This window comes from Oncorhynchus mykiss, chromosome 17 (genome assembly GCF_013265735.2).
Source record: "Oncorhynchus mykiss isolate Arlee chromosome 17, USDA_OmykA_1.1, whole genome shotgun sequence".
Taxonomy (NCBI): Eukaryota; Metazoa; Chordata; class Actinopteri; order Salmoniformes; family Salmonidae; genus Oncorhynchus; species Oncorhynchus mykiss.
This window is the reverse complement of record NC_048581.1, coordinates 34,081,555-34,104,342: the sequence shown is the minus strand read 5'-3', so window position 1 is coordinate 34,104,342 and position 22,788 is coordinate 34,081,555. Positions and strand designations below refer to the sequence as shown.

The 22,788-nt window shown below is 42.9% G+C and overlaps 1 protein-coding gene across 6 annotated transcripts in view; it reads right to left on the bottom strand.

Annotated features, from left to right (window-relative positions):
• LOC110493770 (serine/threonine-protein kinase MARK1) overlaps positions 1 to 22,788 on the bottom strand; it is an 80,963-nt gene that overhangs the window by 16,881 nt on the left and 41,294 nt on the right. For 3 of the 6 annotated variants that reach the window (XM_036949757.1, XM_036949760.1, XM_036949759.1), the window contains exons 4-9: positions 20,337 to 20,360; positions 10,127 to 10,175; positions 5,703 to 5,768; positions 5,160 to 5,230; positions 2,707 to 2,763; positions 2,224 to 2,460 (exon numbers count right to left, since the gene is read on the bottom strand). In XM_036949757.1, coding sequence (XP_036805652.1) covers positions 2,224 to 2,460; positions 2,707 to 2,763; positions 5,160 to 5,230; positions 5,703 to 5,768; positions 10,127 to 10,175; positions 20,337 to 20,360 — 504 coding nt within the window. The remainder of the gene's footprint in view (positions 1 to 2,223; positions 2,461 to 2,706; positions 2,764 to 5,159; positions 5,231 to 5,702; positions 5,769 to 10,126; positions 10,176 to 20,336; positions 20,361 to 22,788) is intronic. The other 3 variants (XM_036949758.1, XM_036949761.1, XM_036949762.1) reach the window with 1 other exon arrangement.

Below are 22,788 nucleotides of genomic sequence, written 5' to 3'. Positions count from 1 at the left end.
ATGATTCCATATGTGTTATTTCATAGTTAGTTTTCACTATTATTCTACAATGTAGAAAAAACGTTTTTTTTAAAAAGAAAAGAAAAACCCATTAATAAGTAGGTGTTCTAAAACTTTTTACAGGTAGAAAAGTCAATATAATAATTTGTTTCGCACTTTTGAAATGTACAGCGACAGAAGTCTGAGATGCAAATGAAAGTGATTCGCTTGGCAGTTTACAAAAGTAACATTGACTAACTAGTTGTGTTTTGCGTAAGAAAGTATGATAAATTGTGGTGCATGATCTGGCTATCAACGTTAGCGAACCTTTACATCGGTTAAGGTTACTTAGCTAGCTAAAGTTAAATTGGCTATCATAGCAGCCAATGACGTTCACTTCTTTATTTGTGCATATTTGTTTGTGCTCCGATTACACGCAAGGGTCTAGATCAGCAGTTAACACATGATGACTTATGTGAAAAACGTTCCTTGGCTAGCTTTCCTCGCTTGTTGGTTAGCTACCTAGCCAGCGTTAGCTTTTATCTAACTGGTATAATGTTACATTAGATCGCTAGCTAGCTAACCAACATTAATTGCCTAGCTACCTTTATTTGCCTGTTCATTGGCTAGCTAGCTTTCAGCTGACTGGTGTTAGCTAGCTGCTGGACTTTGTACAAGCAAGTCAACGTTAGCTAGGTAACATTTGCTAGTTAGCTACCTAGCTAATGAAAATAGCTGGTTGCATTTATTGATTCATTTCATCTTGAATACCACCGTATAGCTAGCTACAGTGGGGAGAACAAGTATTTGATACACTGCCGATTTTGCAGGTTTCCCTACTTACAAAGCATGTAGAGGTCTCATTTTTTTATCATAGGTACACTTCAACTGTGAGAGACGGAATCTAAAACAAAAATCCAGAAAATCACATTGTATGATTTTTAAGTAATTAATTTGCATTTATTGCATGACATAAGAATTCGATCACCTACCAACCAGTAAGAATTACGACTCACAGACCTTTAAGAAGCTCTCCTGTTCTCCACTCATTACCTGTATTAACTGCACCTGTTTGAACCTGTATAAAATACACCTGTCCACACACTCAATCAAACAGACTCCAACCTCTCCACAATGGCCAAGACCAGAGAGGGTGTAAGGACATCAGGGATAAAATTGTAGACCTGCACAAGGCTGGGATGGGCTACAGGACAATAGGCAAGCAGCTTGGTGTGAAGGCAACAACTGTTGGCGCAATTATTAGAAAATGGAAGAAGTTCAAGATGACGGTCAATCAACATCGGTCTGGGGCTTCATGCAAGATCTCACCTCGTGGGGCATCAATGATCATAAGGAAGGTGAGGGATCAGCCCAGAACTACACGGCAGGACCTGGTCAATGACCTGAACAGAGCTGGGACCACAGTCTCAAAGAAAACCATTAGTAGCACACTACGCCGTCATGGATTAAAATCCTGCAGCGCACGCAAGGTCCCCCTGCTCAAGCCAGCACATGTCCAGGCCCGTCTGAAGTTTGCCAATGACCATCTGGATGATCCAGAGGAGGAATGGGAGAAGGTCATGTGGTCTGATGAGACAAAAATAGAGCTTTTTGGTCTAAACTCCACTCGCCGTGTTTGGAGGAAGAAGAAGGATGAGTACAACCCCAAGAACACCATCCCAACCGTGAAGCATGGAGGTGGAAACATCATTCTTTGGGGATGCTTTTCTGCAAAAGGGACAGGACTGCTGCACCGTATTAAGGGAAGGATGGATGGGGCCATGTATCGCAAGATCCTGGCCAACAACCTCCTTCCCTCAGTAAGAGCATTGAAGATGGGTAGTGGCTGGGTTTTCCAGCATGACAACGACCCGAAACACACAGCCAGAGCAACTAAGGAGTGGCTCCGTAAGAAGCATCTCAAGGTCCTGGAGTGGCCTAGCCAGTCTCCAGACCTGAACCCAATAGAAAATCTTTGGAGGGAGCTGAAAGTCCGTATTGCCCAGGATCTGGAAAAGGTCTGTATGAAGGAATGGGCCAAAATCCCTGCTGCAGTGTGTGCAAACCTGGTCAAGAACTACATATTGGCTTAGATATGATGATATGGAGATTTGAATTTAACACTGAGCTTCAACCAATACACGTGACTATCGTCGCTTCTATAATAGTATGACCCATAAGCTCCATACAGAAATTCCCCCCAAATCCCAAAGCATACACACAACCACCCCTCACCAAACACACCTTCAGATTCTGTCCGTCAAAGGGCAGTGAACCGCTGACAAGCGTGTACAGTATGACCCCCAAGCTCCAGACGTCCACCTCGGGCCCATCATACTTCTTCCCCTGGAACAGCTCCGGGGCGGCGTAGGGCGGGGAGCCGCAGAACGTGTCCAGCTTACTGCCCAGGGTAAACTCGTTGCTAAAGCCGAAGTCTGCAATCTTGATGTTCATGTCTGCGTCCAGGAGTAGGTTCTCAGCCTGATGGGAAATCGCGAGAGGGGGGTGAGTAACTGTGCATATGAGAGATACAGCATTCAGACAGATAGACAGACGGATGGATATACATTGATCGAAAGACAGAGTCAGAGTCTGTCTCTCAATCTGTCGATCGATGTCTACTCAGACATACACTCAGACAGTGAATCACAGACAGACAATGTGTGTGTGACCCTTGATGGATCAAAGTTTCAATGCTACAGCAGCATGTATGGTATTGGTTTTCACCTTGAGATCCCTGTGGACGATCCTCTTCTGATGGCAATACTGCACTGCAGAGACAATCTGAAAGAGAGAGAGAAAATTCAGGTGTAGAGGGACCCTCAGGGTGTACATTTTTGTTCTACCCCAGCATTAATACACCTGATTTAACTAATCAACAAATTACCAAGCTAAGCTAACAAATCTCAATGGTAGATTTAGCTGCTACGCTATCGCTCTACTGACGGCTAATGAATCTCTACAGTTAGTCCGCATTAGCCGCTAAGCTATGCTACAAATTAATTAGTCCCCATTCCCAGCAGAGGTTGGATTGCGTTAGTCTCCTAGCAATAAGGCTAATCAAATCTCTCCTCAGTCCTAGAGATAGGGTACTCTGTTTGAATGCCACATAGATAACTCATTCTTCCTCCCTCGAGGTATGCCAACGCTAATCATCAATTCTGACAAGACTGGATAGGACAACACTAAAATGAAGTGGACACCACACATTTCCCAGGGGCGTATTCATAAAGTATATCCAGCGGCAGCGTAGCCTAGTGGTTAGAGTGTTGGACTAGTAACTGAAAGGTTGCAAGTTCAAATCCCTGACAAGGTACAAATCTGTCGTTCTGCCCCTGAACAACGCAGTTAACCCACTGTTGCTAGGCCGTCATTGAAAATAAGAATTTGTTCTTAACTGACTTGCCTAGTTAAATAAAGGTCCCCTTTGTCCTTGTTTCATTATTATCTAGAAAAGCAGATCCTAGATCAGCAGTCCTATTCTGAGCCACTAGGCACTGATCTGTTAGCTAAGGTGACCAGATTTTAGCTGAGCGAAAAATGGATTACCCCTATATAGTAATCGTAGCCTATCTTGTCTTCTTATCTTATCTTCTTAAAGCGTAGCCTATCTTGTACATTTTTTTAATCACCCAAGTTTGGTAACTATGCTGTTGGAGGCACTTTCTGGTCATGGGCATGGTCGTTCATGCAGTGGTTACAATGTTGGTTATCACTGATAAAATAATCCCATAAAAGGCCCGTGCCAAAGCCGCAGAAGCAAACGAGCTGGGTACAGTGAAAGACCGCATTTTTACATGAACATCTGATTGGATACAGAGTTTGATTATTTAAATATCAGCCTCCTTTTAACTTCAGAGTTGCTTTTTTCTTCAAGGGCTAAATCAGGGACTAGCTGGTGGCCTGTCCCTGGAATCGGGGACTGTCCCGGAAATTGTGGATGTCTGGTTACCAAAGAAAAAGGTATTTGAGTAAGTTTAGACTTTTGCGCAATTCCATATTGAACCCTAGGTAGATCTGAAAGGACTGGATAGGTGTCAGCAATATAGTAATAGATTGATTTTGCGCTCAATACTTTTTTTTGCCATGTTCCTTACATGTATCCAATCGCTTCAGATCTACAAATGTGCCGAGGTGGGTAGTGGACAGGGGCTAGGGGTTGTTTCTGGACAGGGCCATTGACCAACACAAACCTTTTATACTTGGGAGAGACACTTCATAACGGATAATGCTTAAGGGCTACCACTAGAATCTAGGGGAAAGGCCTAGGACCCGTTTCTAGATGGGGCCATTGACTAACCTTACATACTTAAGGGGAAATCCTAGCTTCCACTCCCAAATTTTCACTTAGTCACGCACGGATGCTGCGATGCCAAAACACCACCACTAGAGGCCAGTGTGGGTTGACAGACAGAAGTGCACTAGGGGAGTAATAAAGTATTTCTAATGTACTGTATTTCTGCTTGGTGAATCAGCATGAGGTCTGTTCGCGCTGAGTAACAGATATGGGAATGTCATTGAGCACACACCAGCACACATATGCTTGCGCACGCACACACACTTTACTGAGATGTTATCAACTCGCACACTGCCTGGCTTGTAGAATACACACAAACTGTAAGAGACATGCCCAACCTCGCCTGTAGGACTCACTGACATGACACACACCCTAATAGCCAGCTGGCGCCGATGACGTGGATGTCGATTGAGGAAGCCCCCCCGCACCTCTCTGATTCAGAGGGGTAGGGTTAAAAGAGGAAGACGCATTTCAGTTGAACTACTGACTAGGTAGCTCATTTCCCTTTTCCTGTTGAACATGAACATACACACACACGCAGTCATACACGTGCTGTCTATTCCCAGGAGGTCATTAGCTCATCTATTTATTCTGAGCACGGACCAGTCTCCTCCAGTGCCTGTGTCAGGGAAGGAAGGGGTCTCCTCTCCCCCCGCTCCCTATCTCCTTTCCTCCCTCCCCACAGGAGATTGATGACAGAGGATATGGCTGGTGACATTGCTGCACCTCTTCACACAGCAGTTTTAGTTTTCAGCAGTGTGTGCGCACGCACGCGTGTCGCTGTACTGTGTGTCAGTGTGTGTTAGCGTACGGGAGTGTCCGTGTGTGTGTGTGTGTGTGTGAGAGAGTCTGCAGTTGTGTGTGTGTGTTAGCAGTAACTCACCTGGCGAAACTTGGCCCGAGCCTCCTTTTCCTTCATCCTTCCATGTGCAACTAAGTAGTCAAATACCTCACCTGGATGGGGACACAGAGCGAGAAATAGAGAGGTCTGGAGTGAGGAAGGAAACGTCTATCGCAAACCAAAAAGCTTCAGCAGCTCCGGGTCCTGGAGAGCCGCAGGTGTGCAGGATTTTGTTCCAGCCCAACTCTTAACACACCTGATTCAAGTCATCCGCTAAATTGGAATATTCAATTTGTACCAGAATAATTATAATAATTTGGAATCTTAGCTGGTGTAGAACAAAACGCCTGCACACAATGCGGCTCTCCAAGACCTGGGAGATGTCTACCACTGTGCTAGTACAATTATTCTTAAAAGGTGCCCGCAAAAGATACAAATGTCTCAAAAGAAAGTGAATGTGATCTTAATGAACCGGGAAAATATGATTTTGGTCAAAACATATTTTTATCACTTGCCCAATAAAATACTGTGCATGGAGGCGAACAGAGTCCGTTTTGATTCATCCATCATTTTGTTCATACTCACCACCACTGGCGTACTCCATTATCAAATAAAGTGTCTTCTCAGTCTCAATGACTTCAAACAATTTAACTGGAGAGAAAAGGAGAGAGGAGAGAAATAGTGGATGAGTGAGGATAGCCAATGAGAACACACATCCTGACAGACGAAAAGGGTGCATCTACTGAGCAAAAACAAACGCAACATGAAACAATTTCAAAGATTTTACTGATTTACAGTTCATAAGGAAATCAGTCAATGGAAATAAATTCATTAGGCCCTAATCTATGGATTTCACATGACTTGGCAGGGATGCAGCCATGGTTGGGCCTTGTAGGGCATAGGTCCACCCACTGGGGAGCCATGCCCAGCCAATCAAAATGTGTTTTTACAAATTTTCCCGCAGGTGAAGAAGCCGTATGTGGAGGTCCTGGGCTGACGTGGTTACACGTGGTCTGTGGATGTGAGGCCGGTTGGATGTACTGCCAAATTCTCTAAAATGACGTTGGGGGTGGCTTATGGTAGAGAAATGAAAATTCAATAATCTTTATTTATTTTACCCTGTTTTCTCCCCAATTTCGTGGTATCCAATGGGTAGTTACAGTCTTGTCTCATCGCTGCAACTCCCATACGAACTGGGGAGAGGCGAAGGTCGAGAGCCGTGCGCCCTCGAAACACAACCCAACCAAGCCACACTGATTCTTGACACAATGCCCACTTAACCCGGAAGCCAGCCGCACCAATGTGTCAGAGGAAACACCGTGCAACTGGCGACGTGTCAGCGTGCACTGCGCCCTGCTCGCCACAAGAGTCGCTAGTGCACGATGGGACAAGGACATCCCTGCTGGCCAAACCCTCCCCTAACCCGGACGACGCTGGGCCAATTGTGTGCCTCCCCATGGGTCTCCCGGTCGCGGGCGGCTGCGACAGAGCCTGGACTAGAATCCAGAATCTCTCGTGGCACACGCGATGCAGTGCCTTCGACTACTGCGCCACTCGGGATGCCGAACATGTAATTATCTGACAACAGCTCTGGTGGACAGTTCTGAGGTCAACATGCCAATTGCATTCTCCCTCAAAACTTGAGACATCTGTGGTATTGTGTTGTGACAAAACTACACATTTTAAGTGGCCTTTTATTGTCCCCAGCACAAGGTGCACCTTAATCAGCTTTTTGATATGCCACACCTGTCAGGTGGATGGATTATCTTGGCAAAGGAGACATGCTCACTAACAAAGACGTAAACAAATTTGTGCATAAAATTTGAGAGAAATAATATTTTTGTGTGTATGGAGAAAGAAAAAAAAACTATCAAAGCCATGTGTTGTACAAAGAAAGTGATTCATTCCACATTGCTCTGGATGCATAAAGGCTCTTTCAAAACGCACACACACGGGGGGAGGGGGGGGGGGGGGGGGCATGATGTGTGCCTGCGTGCTTTTGACTTACACACAAATACATTTTTCAAAGAACTACAGCGAAACCACACCAACCCCTTCCATCTAGCCATCTCCTACCATGACACCTCCAGCCCCACACATGTGGACACATACAGCTGCCTAACAATGTGGAGACATGTAAAGGAATGAAATGACCCCCTTCCTGTCACACTCATTTCATTACATTACTCTGGGCATAGAACAGGAAAAGAGAAAGGTAGTAAAAGACTGAAGCTTTGATCAGGATCAAGTCAAATTTACCTGACTATTACAATATAATGACAATTACTTAATTGTCAATTTTCTTAAGGAAACAGATTTGTCTTCTGCTTTATTGAAACTCCTCAAAAACCCACATGCACATCCCAGGAGCAGTTTAGAACCTAAGTGACCTGCGCAAGGGCACAACGGCAGAAGATGGCCTCTAAGATTCAATATCAGCGACTGCCTGCCCAACCCACCGCACCCCTAAACTATCCCACCTAAAAAAAAATAGCCAGCTATCAAGAGCAAAGCCACCCTAATAAATCGCCAGCCTTGCCCACCCACTCAACTAGCCTGGTCCCAGATCTGTTTGTGCACTCACCAACTCCATAGTGGTCATTGTCAACCCAAACATGTTTGACATGACAAAGAGCTGGCATGATAGCTAAAACAGACAGGCGCTCAGGCTACCACTCAACTACTGCTTTGACATACTCCGATCAGGTCAGAGGTGGGGATGATTTGGATTAGTTCTAAAAATGGGAATCGAACAACAATAAATTGAACAACAATAAAGAAGGTAGTGAAGACATTACCATGACTGGAAACTAGGGATGCACAATATATCAGTGAACATATCGGAATTGGACGATATTAGTTAAAAATGCCAACATTGGTATCAGCCCGATGTCTAGTTAACGCTGATGTTAAAAACCGAGTTCAAAGCTGCCGTGCATACCTATACAACGTAGGTACATAATGACAATGACTACACGTGCAACACAGCGTTCCTAACCTAGCCCACAATGTCTGCTGTGTGGATCGAGCAGTCAACAAGTTGAGCAGTCATTTGAAAGAGTAAGAGAATTTCTGCGAGACAACTCTAAGGCAAAATCCATTAAAGCCAAGATAATAGAATTCATTACCCTTGACAATCAACCGTTCTCTGTCGTGGGTGATGTTGGCTTTCGCTGACTGGTCAAGCACCGGTACACACTACCAAGTGCGGTATTTTTCAGACGTTGCCCTACCGTTGTTACACAGTAATAGAGTCACTGCTATTAGCTTCATGACATACACACTATGGAAAAAGATACAGTAGCACTGTCAACGCTGTGAAAAAAGTCTGCAAACAAGCAAACACCGGCCACAAATTATTGTTACAATATTGTTACAATATGTTATTATTATTACAATACCACGTTGGTAATAAAGCATAATTTGTTCGACCGCAACTTCTGGAGTAGCTAGCTTTAGCTTGGTACCTAGCTAGCACCAATACAACCAGCCTGAAAACAACAACCAGTAGAAACTGCAGTCATTTTCATCATTCTAAGCAATAATTTAGGAATCCTTGTGAGTAAGTATTAGCTAGGTTGCCACTTGTTGTTTGCCTATTGAAATTGAACTTCAGTTCATGAAAATAAATAGCTAGCCAGCCACATAACCCTGTTGCCCAAAGCTAATGTTATAAGCAGCCAGCTTGCTTCATCTGGCTAGTGAGGCTCGACCGGACCGGGTTATGTGTTATGAAGCTAGCCACAATAAGGATTAGGCACAATAGTGGAATTTGCAGTTTGCCTTCAAAATAAAAAGTATGCCATTGACAGTGATGAAAATGAATACAAATAGTAGAACTATGCCATACTTTTAATTTGAAGGCTAAGCGCAAAGTCCACTATTACCCAGTCAGAGCCAGATGTGATACAGCCTGGATATGAACCAGGGACTGTAGTGATGCCTCTTGCACTGAGATGCATTGCCTTAGACCGCTGCGTCCATGTGAGTGTTAACTATTTAACTGTACTAGAATGCTTAAAAGGCCGCTCATTTTTAAATATCGGTATCATATTTATTTTGGCAAGGAAAGTATTGGATATCAGTATTGGCCAAAAATGTAATATTGGTGCATCACTATTGAAATCATAACCCAAATACAGAAGGACAGTAAATGCCAGTCATGTCTTAAAGAAATTGATCTGTTGGTGAATAATTAGGTTTTAAAAAGCGACTAGGCAAGTCTTTTTTTTTTTTTAAGGGACAATGGTTTCCTTCAGATAAATCTCTGCTCTTGCCTTGAAGTGTGTGTGCGTGTGTATTGTGTAATCATTCCCAGGCCCGGAGTCTAAATGACGCCATCGCCCAGCGGTCAGTCCAAATGATGTTTTATGGGAGTAATTCCGATCCCCCCCCGCTGGGTAACTGGAATGGGCCGGCACAGAAAAAGAGCATCTCAAAGTCAACCGGAATGGGATCTGGGCGAAAAACAAAATCACACCACTCCCCTTTCCCTATCAGTCACTGCACAGCGACATCCTGGAATGCCGCTTCGCTTTCCATCAAGTTCTCTTGTTATTAGTTTGTTATTTTAATTGTATGTATCCTTTATCTAGCCTGGCAAGTCCCATTGATAAGAGTAAACCGCTATGGACAAGTAGCAGCATAAAAACATTAATAAGAAGACAATACAACATCTTAGGGCATACATGTACTTATCCTAGGTCAAGTCTTCAGGTGATATTCCATTTTTCTTTTATAGATAGATAGTGCTGTTCTCAAAACTGTCCATGTCACAGAGTATGGAAAGCGATGGATACAAATGAATTGGACGTTGTACAATAGGTTTTGAAAGAAGTCGCGTTACGTGCTGCTATAAGTATATGTAGTAATATGGTAGAGTTAGTATTAGGATTAATACGGTTGCATTAGGAGTAATATGGATACGGTACAATCTTGCTTGACACTGGCATTGCTTTTGAAAATACCTTGCATTGTTAGGATAGAATAGATGTGTTGGTTGGTCTTACCAATATTGGGGTGATTCAAGATCTTCATGATCCTGACTTCACGAAAGAGCTGCGAAAAGAAGAGAGAAAGAAAAATGTCAGGTCATCTACAATCATAACCCTCTGCAATTAAAATCACTGTCAGGGATGGTTTGTCATTTTCATCACGGAAATCAAGGAAACAAAATAGCCAAGAACAAAATCAGTTTTGAAAGTGAGATAAGAGAATACTTTGTATTCTTGCACAGAAGTTGACTTTGTATCTTGACTGGAGCATATTATTGTCATCTCCCAATGATAATTTGTTGGTACTGAGAGTGTTCAAGAGCTTCACTGACGTTTAAAAAAAGCCCAAGAACAGGGCCACATTCAGATCATTGAGCAGTTGCATCAGTGTTTTTTTGGATGACAATGCAGCTGCATTGATTTGATTTGTCCATCCAAGTTTTCTGAGCAAAAAATAAATAAAAGTTTAAAATTAGTTATTATTGCTGGACACAAAAGACATAAAAAAAAAACACCAGCAAATCAGCTCCAAGTGAATTTAATTCTGGAAATATGTTCCAAAGAATTCCCACGCAAAGTAGAGAGATATATGTGATCGTATGCAAATGCAAGCAAGGTTTGAAATTATTATGGTTTTAGTAAAATATCTCTGTTTGGGCTTCTTGCAGTCTACAAATGATTTGCAATTACGTTCCGGCCCCCTGACCATCTGCTCAAGAAAAAAAAAAAAATTGGTGTGCGGCTTAGGCTGTACATCACTAATTACACAAGTGGTCTATAGGATACTGGAACAGAGTTTAAATAAAACTTCTGTCTAGGCTCAAGATGCTGCAATCTGGGTAGTACCATTCAATGAGATTAAACAGCACACCTCTGGACATGTACTACACCAGACAGTCTATACCATTGCTGGGCAGCTGCTGTGACACACCTAATTATAGATCCTCTGGACTGCCCCTTTATTTCCGACAGTAACGGAACAATAGTTGAATGTTATCAAACAAGTCCACATACACATTTTCCAAAGGAGTAACTAGAATACCTGCTTTAAAGAGAGCTGGAGATATGATTGGCATGCCTGCTGAAGTGTAGTAGAGCATATTAGCATGTTCATATTTGACTGCTCATGTGTGCAGCGATTTGTCACCGCTTCAGAGACGAATGGCTGGCAGGCTTTGTAGCTGAGTGTGTGTGTGTGTGAGTTAATAGTGTGCGTGCACTTACTGTGTGTGTTTGACAGACCATAATGGCTAATGGGGGTCCGTGTGGCAACAGACCCTGTGGCGCACCGTTACCCGGATGATTAGGCAGCTTCCGTGACAGGGTGCTGTAACATGTGTTGGCTGTCTGTCCTCTCCTCCCTACTCCCTCCTCTCCCAGATGGCAAACGATGACCAGCACTGAAAAATTCCATTCACCCTGCCACCCACACCCCACCACATTGTCTGTAGTGGTCACAATAGCAGCATTTTACTAACAGTATGACACCAGGTCAAGTAGCACGATACCACGGTGGAAAAAAACCTGAGTGGCCTACCGTCCTGACGGTTGTTCACGTTCTCTAAACGTTATGCACGTGTTCCACAAAAATCCTGTCACCGAAATTCACACTTCTACTCAATACATATTGAATTTAACGTCACACCGTATAATAGAACACTGCATAGAATCGCTGAATTGCTCATATTTTTTAAATGTTATTTAACCTTTATTTAACTAGGTTAGTCAGTTAAGAACAAATTCTTATTTACAATGACGGAATACCCCGGCCAAACCCTCCCCTAACCCTAACATTATTTGTCATCAAAATAATTATATCAAATGTGCGCGAAATCTCACAGAAAGGAAAAAAAGGTAGCTACGGCAATATGAGCAATTTCTTTAACTGTTTGAGCTAGAGACAAGACCTTTTCTTTGCTGTAAAGCTGCAAGCATGATCGTCGCGAAGCCGTTTCCCCCCTCTCTGGCACTGCTGCGTTGCACGACAGAAAACTTGCAAAGCCTATCAGACTGGCCTGTTCTCTTGGTTATATCAAGGATGAAATTATATACACAACGCATCAACTTCGCTGGCTCGGAGCACTGCTCCAATGTACAACAGGTAACAGAAGACTGATCGGGGTCTGAATAAATGATATGCTAAAAACTGATGGGAGGAATAGATGCGTAGGGGATGCGGCTGGCGGATTACTGATGCCACACCAGAAATGCGCATGAAACAGGATTACCGGGTTAGCCGGTTGTGTATATAGGCCAGCTATTGGCCTATAAAACAATTGAAAGGCCAATAAATAAAAAACCATTGGCGCCAGCCATCTGTCCAGTAGAATAAACTTTTTTTTTTAAAAAGCATAGCGAAAACGCTTTTGAACTTATTCATTGGCGAAAATACCGGTCGATGGAAATTATTATTTGTCTATAGCTTAATTTGCAGTACCAGTCAAAAGATTGGAAACACCTACTCAAGGTTTTTTTTATTTTAAATGTATTTCGTAGTATAATAATTTAAGACATCAAACTTTGAAATAACACTTATGGAATCATGTCGTAAACAAATCAAAATATATTTTACAGTTGAGATGTTTCAAAGTAGCCACTCTTTGCCATGATGACGGCTTTGCACACTTTTGGCATTTTCTTAACCAGCTTCATGAGGTAGTCACCTGGAATGCATTTCAATTAATAGGTGTGCCTTGTTAAAAGTTAATTTGTGGAATTTCTTCAGTTGTGTTGTGACATATAGAAGATAGCCCTATTTGGTAAAAGACCACGTCCATATTATGGCAAGAACAGCTCAAATAAGCAAAGAGAAATGACAGTCCATCCTTTCTTTCAGACATGAAGGTCAGTCAATACGGAAAATTTCAAGAACCATCAAGCACTATGATGAAACTGGCACTCATGAGGACCGCCACAGAGTTACCTCTAATGCAGAGGATAAATTCATTCGTTAACTGCACCTCAGATTGCAGCCCAAATAAATGCTTCAGAGTTCAAGTAACCAACACATCTCAAAATCAACTGTTCAGAGGAGACTGCGTGAATCAGGCCTTCATGGTCAAATTGCTGCAAAGAAATTATTAAAAGGACACCAATAAGAAGAGACATGCTTGGGCCAAGAAACACGATCAATGGACATTGGGCCGGTGGAAATCTTTCCTTTTGGTTCCAACCTGCCATGTCTTTGTGAGACGCAGAGTAGGTGAACGGATGATCTCCGCACGTGTGGTTCCCACCGTGAAGCATGGAGGTGGTGGTGTGGGAGTGCTTTGCTGGTGACACTGTCAGTGATTTATTTAGAATTCAAGGCACACTTAACCAGCATGGCTACCACAGCATTCTGCAGTAATTCGCCATCTAATCTGGTTTGCGCTTAGTGGGACTATTATTTATTTTTCAACGGGGAGAATGACCCAACATACCTCCAGGCTGTGTACGGGCTATTAGACCAAGAAGGAGAGTGATGAAGTGCTGCATCAGATGATCTGTCCTCCACAATCACCTGACCTCAACCCAATTGAGATGGTTTGGGATGAGCTGGATCGCAGAGTGGAAGAAAAGCAGCCAACAATTGCTCCAATATATATGGGAACTCCTTCAAGACTGTTGGAAAAGCATTCCTTATGAAGCTGGTTGAGAGAATGCCAAGAGTGTGCAAATGTAACGGATGTGAAATGGCTAGCTAGTTAACGGTGTTCGCGCTAAATAGCGTTTCAATCGGTGACGTCACTTGCTCTGAGTCCTTGAAGTAGTAGTTCCCCTTGCTCTGCAAGGGCCGCGGCTTTTGTGGAGCGATGGGTAACGATGCTTCGTGGGTGACTGTTGATGATGTGTGCAGAGGGTCCCTGGTTCGCGCCCGGGTATGGGCGAGGGGACGGTCTAAAGTTATACTGTTACACAAAGCTATCATCAAGGCATAGTGTGGCTACTTTGAAGAATCTAAAATATATTTTGAACACACATTTTTCAATACAACATGATTCCATGTGTTATTTCATAGTTTTGATGTCTTCACTATTATTATACAACGTTGAAAATAGTAAAAATAAAGACAAACCCTTAAACGAGTAGGTGTATCCAAACATTTTGACTGGCACTGAAATTGAATTGAATTAAAATTAGACTGTGTAGGCTACAGTATTCCTTATGCATCTGATTTATCACAGGCGTACAACATACAGATACAGATCCTATGAGTGGAAAATATGTCAGACAGCGCAAGAGCTGCTGCAGCATCATCAAATGGCAGGCATTGTGTTTTCTGTATGTAGCCAAAGCCTACTGGTTGTATGAATTTGGGATCCATCTTCTCACAACTGTCTGTTTGGAATAGGCCATTTCTTTCTTGACAAGCTGACCAATAGAATAGGTCAACTATTCTCCTAAAGGGAATAGTAGATCGACATAGGCAAGTGATTTTGCTGTTTGTTACTCGTCGGCTGAGGAAAAGTCAAATGTGGATAGTTATTTCGACATCTTCAAAAGTGCACATCAGAATTCGGTAAGAGGGGCTGCACATCATTGCATCTTCGATTTGCATGTTCTGTCATTACCATAACCTAAATGTGATTCCGGTTATTCTGAGAACCGTGGATGGAAGCCCTAATCAGGTTATGCACCAAATGCATATGGGTTCGTCAGATTTCTCAAATATCTGGTCAATTTAAAATGTTGCCAGTAAGATGTCCTGCGCCACATTTTCCTAACAGAAACAGAAACCCTGGCATGAAAGTAAAGTGGACATTATTGGGTTGGCGCATACAAGTGACTAGTTGCTGTTGCTTAAAAAAATGTAACAATTTATAAACAAAACTGATTAATAAACACAGCCAGGCCCCACTGGTTTCTTCAGATTGGTAGGGCAATTTTTTTTTGTAGTATCATATGAAACGGTACTACAGTATTCTAAAATGTTGGTATCATAAGTATCATGACGTTTTGGTTCCGTGATATTACCGTGGTACCGGTATACCATGCAACACTAATTCGATGTGTCCCAAATGGCACCCTACTGCCTATATAATGGACTACTTTTGACTAGGACCCAAGTAGTGCGATGGGCCCTGGTCAAAGTAGTGCAGTATATAGGGAATAGGGAGCCACTTGGGAGGCAAGCCATCATCCTCGGACTGAACCAGCGGGGAATCCCCTCGCAAGGTCTTTCAAGGTGAGGGGGAAAATAAACATACACAGTTCTTTCTATGGTTCTCCTGTTCAGTGCATATGCACACAAACTCTTACCAGCATGCATTAAACATGTATGGAACTGAGTAAGTAGACAAGCTTGTACTAAATGTTGCATTTTGGATGCATTAACATAGTATTGCGGGGTATGGTGATGCTATTGCTCATAAAAATGCAAATATAACGCTCTACAATTGATGCTATACGGTTACACACTCATCTTATCAGTGTACACACACGCCTGGTGAGAGAATCCCCCCCGCATCCCCTCCCCTGAAACAAAGGGAAAACCAAACCATGACTCTATGAGTCATTATCACAATGAATAGATATCTAATTCATTCTTATTCGTTTCAGAGCAAATGTTTCAAAAGCCTGTGTCGCAAGAATCGAGTTCCTATTATGTTTTTCCATTTTTATGAGCGTTTGTCTTTTCGGGTCTCGTCTCCTTCACTCCTTCTGTGCGGTGTGTATTGTGCACCTTCCCACTCGCACGCAGACCCCAAGCCACTCCCCCTGCCACTCACAACAACAAAGACGAAAGATCACTCCTTCCTCTCTGACAAACAGCTTCAACTCTCTATTTGCAATTGAAGGTTTGGTCCCACAGAACCAGTCACAAGAACTCCGAAACACAATAAGACCGTTTTACTGTAATGGAGAAAACCTTTATAACGATACAATTTTTGTGTTTCAACTCCTCAAATTGCGTAGAGCAAAACCTACTAAAACAGGAGTATCAATGAACATTGAATCTGAATGATATGTTTGTCACTCGCGGGATTGTGGTACCACTTACCGCTAGCAGTTTTTGTCACATACTGTTATACTAGCTGTCTAGTCTACGTTTTATAAAATGAGCATAAAATACTATTATCTAAAGAATTGGCAACTTGTTTTCATTCTGAGAAATAAAGTGGGCCACTTGATTTCAACATCTGAACAGTGGACAGGCTAGCAAGCTGTCCAAACAGTTGGGAGACAGACGGGTGTGTTCATAACAATTCAACTGTTCTGCCTTGTTACCGAGCAAATAGAACCAAGTTGGCTATACTTTAAATATAAAAGATTAGCTGGCTACCAACTAGCACGTGAACTTCTGCTTGTGAGATTGTTTATACGAGACCTGTGTTAATGTGTTCTATAATGCCTGCTACAAGGAGTTGGTAATTATTAGTGAATGTGCATTGTGCATGGTTCTGGTTAAATTTGTAACAAAAAATGGTATTTTCATTGGACAGACTTAAAAGCCAGATCAGTGATTGCAAAAAAAACAAGTTAAAATGATTTTCATAAAATAATTACATTAGTGGGTCTTATGGTTGTGGAAGGCATATATTTTGCCCAGGTTTTATCTCACAAGCCCTGAATTCATTAGATTATTGCTGACTGTTTGAAATGCAGTGTATTTTACCGCTTATTTAGCGAAAACATTAATACCGAGATGTACTGTATATCGTGAATTGCCCATAAGTCTGTAATAGTCGAGATACAATAATCACACAGCCCTGATAGAAGGTGCTTCATCTTCACTCATTTCTATGAGGAAAACGTTTTGGGGTAAAGTTTACTCTAGGTACAGATCTAGGAACAGCTTCCCCTCCTCCAATCCTAACCTTAAATTAATCATTACCGGGGTAAATGCAATACTGACTCAAGATCAGCATCTAGGGTCTACTTGACACTGCACCAGGGAAAACACTGTACACAGGTGCACTATTAGAATGAGGCGTCAGTGTACAGAAGCTGTAGTGGGCAGGAACAGTGGTTGTATTTTTAGATCAGGGGCTATAAATAGCTCCGCACTTGGATACGGGAGAGCCTTGTAGCCACGGGATTCAACTCGATTCATATTCATGAAATCGCGGCTCGTGATAGGCTCCTTGAAAAGTGGGGCTGGGTGGGAGCAACGAGCATCTGTGAGTAACGGATTGTGTGTATTTTTAACCGTGTGGATATGTACATTGAATATGTGAACTCCATGCATGCGTGTTTGTATTTGAGCATTGGGGTATTTCTGCCCAGTACACCCAAACCAGTCTACCACTCACAAACCACCCTCTTTGAAATGCACATAGAAAAATATGAGAGGGGCAGACTAAAAAACACACACCGAATTTGAGCATTATCTTAGGTTTTTATTAATTTGCGTTGTTCACTGTCTCGGACCTCATATACGTCTTAAGAGTACCCCATACATCACAGCAACGTCAGCCCTTTCACACAAGCATTCAATCACACGTACATTTCTCAATGAACTACAGAGAAACCACACAGCCATCCTCTTGTTTATCTAGTCCTCTACTCCCATGACCCTTTGTGTCCAAGGGCCCCCCTTAGGGTGGCCTCTTGATGCCTGACTGGCTGATGCGGAGTGACAGACACGTGGGCCAGCCTCGTCTGCCTCCAATGACGCAAGTAGCACAGGAGTCTAGTCTTATCCATTGCAGAGAGCTGGGTTGCATTCAGCAGGCACCACTGTATGAAAGCGTTCTCAAAATGGGAAATTAAAACTGTTTTATTATCAGTACATTTTTGGTTAGTACTGCCTCGGTCGGTCCCAACCCCCCAAAATCTGGTTTCATGCCCACTGTGCAGGTCTGTCACTCATTGAAAGCAAGTCTAAGAAGCGGTATGTATATCTGTTATATTTGAGAAATTTCTATGCTTCCCTTTTTAACGTTTTGTTTTTGCGTGTTTTACTTTATTTTTACTCCAGCTTCAAACAACTCAAAATACAATATTTTCAGTTGTGGAAAATATATTATACAGAGATTTAGATGGTACAAAGATTCTCTACACTGCTTGTTTTGTCACAAACTGAAATTAGAGTAACATGAAGAATTTTTGGAACCAGGTAATGGTGGAGTGATTTCTGCATATTGCTCCTTTAACCACATGTGCCTTCCCACCAGAGACTAGATTCAATTCCTGCATCTTCTATTCCTGCTATGTCTCCTCCTCCCATTATCTCTCTCTCTCTCCCTAAACTATCTGTAATAAAGCATAAAAAAAAAATACAAATGGGAGTGGAATTCCACTCTAAAATAAATAAAAAAGGATCCTTATAGGACAATGGTCACCAACCTTTTCTGAGTCAAGATCACCGAGTCAAAATGCATGCTGAGATCTACCGCTCTGATTTTTTATTAGCATGACTTAAAACATGTAAGCCTATGCAACATTAACCAATTACAAACAGTACTGTAGCAATGAGGTTTGTGCAGTAAGCTATAGACACAATACATTATCACCGCATACTGGCTTTGCTTGAATTTACCTGCCAATGCATTGTTGTTCGGGGCATTTTTTAAAATTATATTTCAAAATTTGAGTTAGGCTATATGATCACACCGGTAATAGACACATTGTTGTATTACTTGTGAGGCACAGCTGAGTGAGCATACATTTAAATACACTTTTTTTTTTTTTTACTGGGCTGATGGTGCCTTCATCTGATGGTCAGTCTCAGCAGAGGGAGAGAGCAGCATACTGAGGGTCCGTCTCTCAACATCCCTCCGCTCTCCCTTTCCTCCACTGACACTGACCAAAAAGGAGCACAGTCTTCCAGCTGATGGGGAAACTCGAGTTGCACCGCATTATTTCTGCCTCCTGCACAAATTCATGTTGTTACTGCTATGAACAGAGAAAGTGAAATATTCCTTGATATTAAAAAAGACCCAAGCCACTAATAATAACAACAATGCAAACCTATAGATACACTTTCCTACTCATTACTGCTGCACTGCTTGTTGTAGCGCTCAGTGGAAATAGGAAGAACGCACATTTTATGGGTTATAAAAGTGTTGAATACAAAGTGTTGACATTGCCGAGTAAGAACTTAAACCTGAACTCATAAAAAACGGCAGCTCTTTGCTGTACTCGTTGACAGTCTCTCTCTAGTCATGGTTTTAAAATCTCACAGTATCAATTTTACCGTAGCTTTCTTTTATGCCTGCTACGTGACTGCAGACTCGGTCACCTGAGCAATCTGATCGGCCAGCGAAGGCATAGTGCACTTGATTTCCTCTCCAGGCCCACCGGGAAGGCAGAGTTTGTACCTTCAGACACATGAAATGGCAACAGTTTGCCTACCCGGCGCGCAGGGCAGCTGAATTGGCTGCACCTACCACCAACAGCCCGACACAAGTCTTTATCGTTGTTTTGTTTTTTTACAAAAATGTTTGGCGATCGACTAGAAATGCCTTGGAGATGGACAAGTCGATGGACCAGTTGGTGACCACTGTTTATAGGACAAGCAGTGCTACTGCACTATCACTGGCATGTTGTCCAGACAAAGCTTAGACCAGCGTGTTCCATAAGTGTCAGCTGCCAGCCAAATAGCTGACCACTAACACCTTATGTTACTGGGGTGTTAAAGTGGCCACCAAATTTGATTTTGTAGGGCAAACGTTTTGTGGTGGGGCATGCCACCGCGCCCCGTAGCTTGCTCCTTCTATTCCAGTATCATACACCTATTGGTGCCCAGCCCACATGGCCTTCAATAACACACGTATCTATTTAATGAAGTAATATGTGCACAAAACTAAATGACATTTAGTAATTTACACACACAGACAGCCATAGTAAGAACAGCTGCCAATTTGGTCACATTATACAAACACATTTCTCATTCTCCCCCTTTGAAAATACATTTAGCGATATCAAAAACAGCAACTTTTTTCCATTGTGCTGCCTACTTCAGATTTCCGGGAACCCAAGTTGTTTTTGAATGGCGTTGAAAAAGATAATGAAACACTATCACAGAAGAAGCAGTACAAATGGGGGGGGGGGGGGGGGGGGGGATCAGCCACATGGAAAATAGTGAGGACATCCACGAAGTGACGTGCACAGTGCTTTCACAGTGAAAAGTGTACGAACTTCAAAAAAATATGGCGAACATATACACGCGCCCACACAAACCTGTGTGATACACGTGAAGACGACATACATAAAAAGAGTAAACGTTACAATGAAAGTGTCGCAGACACGCACAGACAACAATGTGTGGAAAAGTCCGGGAAGCGGAAAGGTCACCTACCTGCTTAGAATGCAAGATGCGAAACTAAAGAAGAGATGGAAAGAGAGGGAGAGAGAGAGAGAGAGAGAGAGAGAGAGAGAGAGAGAGAGAGAGAGAGAGAGAGAAAGGCAAAAGGCTAAATGATGGAGCTGCACGAAGCAGGAGAGGGGTGGGGGCTCTTTCTCGCCACACCCATCACCACCGGCCCCAACAAAAATCTCCCCCAGCAATACAGAGTGACAGATCAATTGATCACATTCGGTCCGGTCCCTTTGTTCCCCTCACGAGCTCTGTCGCGCTCTAAAAATGTCCAGGCCTGACACGGCAGATAGACCTGAGGGGTAACAGCCCAGGGAACATGCAGTGTTTACTAGTATTGTACTATTAGTACTCATAGTAGTACAACTAACAGCATTATCTAGCTATGGAGCGACACCGGACTAGAGGAGGAGACTGCGTCTGCAATGGAGGACAGGAAGCTCTGGAAGACAGACTTTTCATCCCGTCGACCCCAGCAGATCAGATGATGAGAGTTTTTATTTTGATCTTTAACTAGGCAAGTCAGTGAAGAACAAATTCTTATTTACAATCCTGACCTACCAAAAGGCAAAAAAAGGCCTCCTGCCTTTTAGTAGTACAGTTACAGTAGTTTTAGAATGAAAGGCTTTATATGAGAATGATATACAGCTAGCTGTTTAAGTACTACCATGGTAACTGCAGAGTATAAGTGGCCTTATAGCTCAGACTGATGTATTATAATGGAGCACACTTGAGTACACCATATGAAAAAGGACAAGCCGATTAAAGCAAATGATACAGCAAATCAACCTTAAAAGGAGAGGAAACAAACTAAGACAAATTAAGCCGCCTTACTAATTAATAATGGGTAGGAATATATGGAATGAGACATTTTTTACATTACGGCAGCCTTATACTACTACAGTTATGCTTAGGAAATAGTTATTGGCATTTCTTTTTTTAATTTCAATTTAATTTTAACCCCCTTTTCTCCCCAATTTCGTGGTATCCAATTGTTAGTGGTTACTCTCTTGTCTCATCGCTACAACTCCCGTACGGGCTCGGGAGAGACGATGGTCAAAAGCCATGCGTCCTCCGAAACGCAACCCAACGGGAGTTGGCACTGCTTCTTAACACAGCGCGCATCCAACCCGGAAGCCAGCCGCACCAATGTGTCGGAGGAAACACAGGAGTCGCTAGTACGCGATGAGACAAGGATATCCCTACCAACCAAACCCTCCCTAACCCGGATGACGCTAGGCCAATTGTGCATCGCCCCATGGACCTCCCGGTCGCGGCCGGCTGTGCCAGAGCCTGGGCGCGAACCCAGAGTCTCTGGTGGCACAGCTAGCACTGCGATGCAGTGCCCTAGACCACTGCGCCACCCGGGAGGCCGGCATGGGCATTTCTAACACACCAGACAGTTTTTCTCCCTCGAGGCTCCCATTGTTAGACAATTAATGACCATTCTGCGCAAAACACGCCCACTGGACCAACCCATGCTCAATTGCCAGTCTGTTTCTGTACCAAGTCAAATTGGAGGACGTAAACGACAAGTAACGTTGAATAGTATCCACTGAACAACCAGAGTACTATTTGGGTAATTCAACTGTAGTTAGTCTGTTACAGACTACAGAGTTGTGGAGAGCTACCATGTTATTGAGCACCATCAAATTAGAAATATATAAATTCTCATTTGAAATGAACACTACCCTGACTTCATTCTGTTATAATTTTTTCAATAGGCTCCTCACGAAACCCATTTGACTACCCAACAAATTCTATTCAGAGGTCCTTAAGGATGCACCTTTCTCCTCACGCTTAACATGCAATTTGCAATGCATTCTTGTGCATTGAGCTGAGCAACAGACATGGTGAAATCTAAGGGATATTTTTAGCAATCCACCACGATGCCACAACAACATTCCGAGCTGACTTTGACAAGTGTACAACTTCCGGTGAGGGTGGAATTCGTTGACAGTGTTCTGGATATCTGTGTCTGTGGGTCCAACTTTCCGACTCACTCTTGGTTCCAACTGAACCGCTCTCTCAGGCGCTCATACACACACACACACACACACACTCTGATTTACCCCACATCATTAAAAACTCTGTTCAGTGCAGCAGCCGGGCTGCACATTTCAAGACAAACCACACACACACACACGTGACAATGACGCACACGCTGAAAAATGTCCGTTAAGCTAGGCTTGTTAATTGCTTCCAGAAGTTACAACAATTGACACAGTTGAGCCCTCTTTCCATTATGGCACAGGTACAAAGATGAGCCCTCTTTCTACATTTATGGGCAGACTCTGCATTGGGTTGTTCCATGTCATATCAGCAAGCCATGACACCCACCTTCTCAGATTTATTTAACCTTTATTTCACTAGGCAAGTCAGTTGTGAACAAATTCTTATTTACAATGACGGCCTACCCCGGCCAAACCTGGAC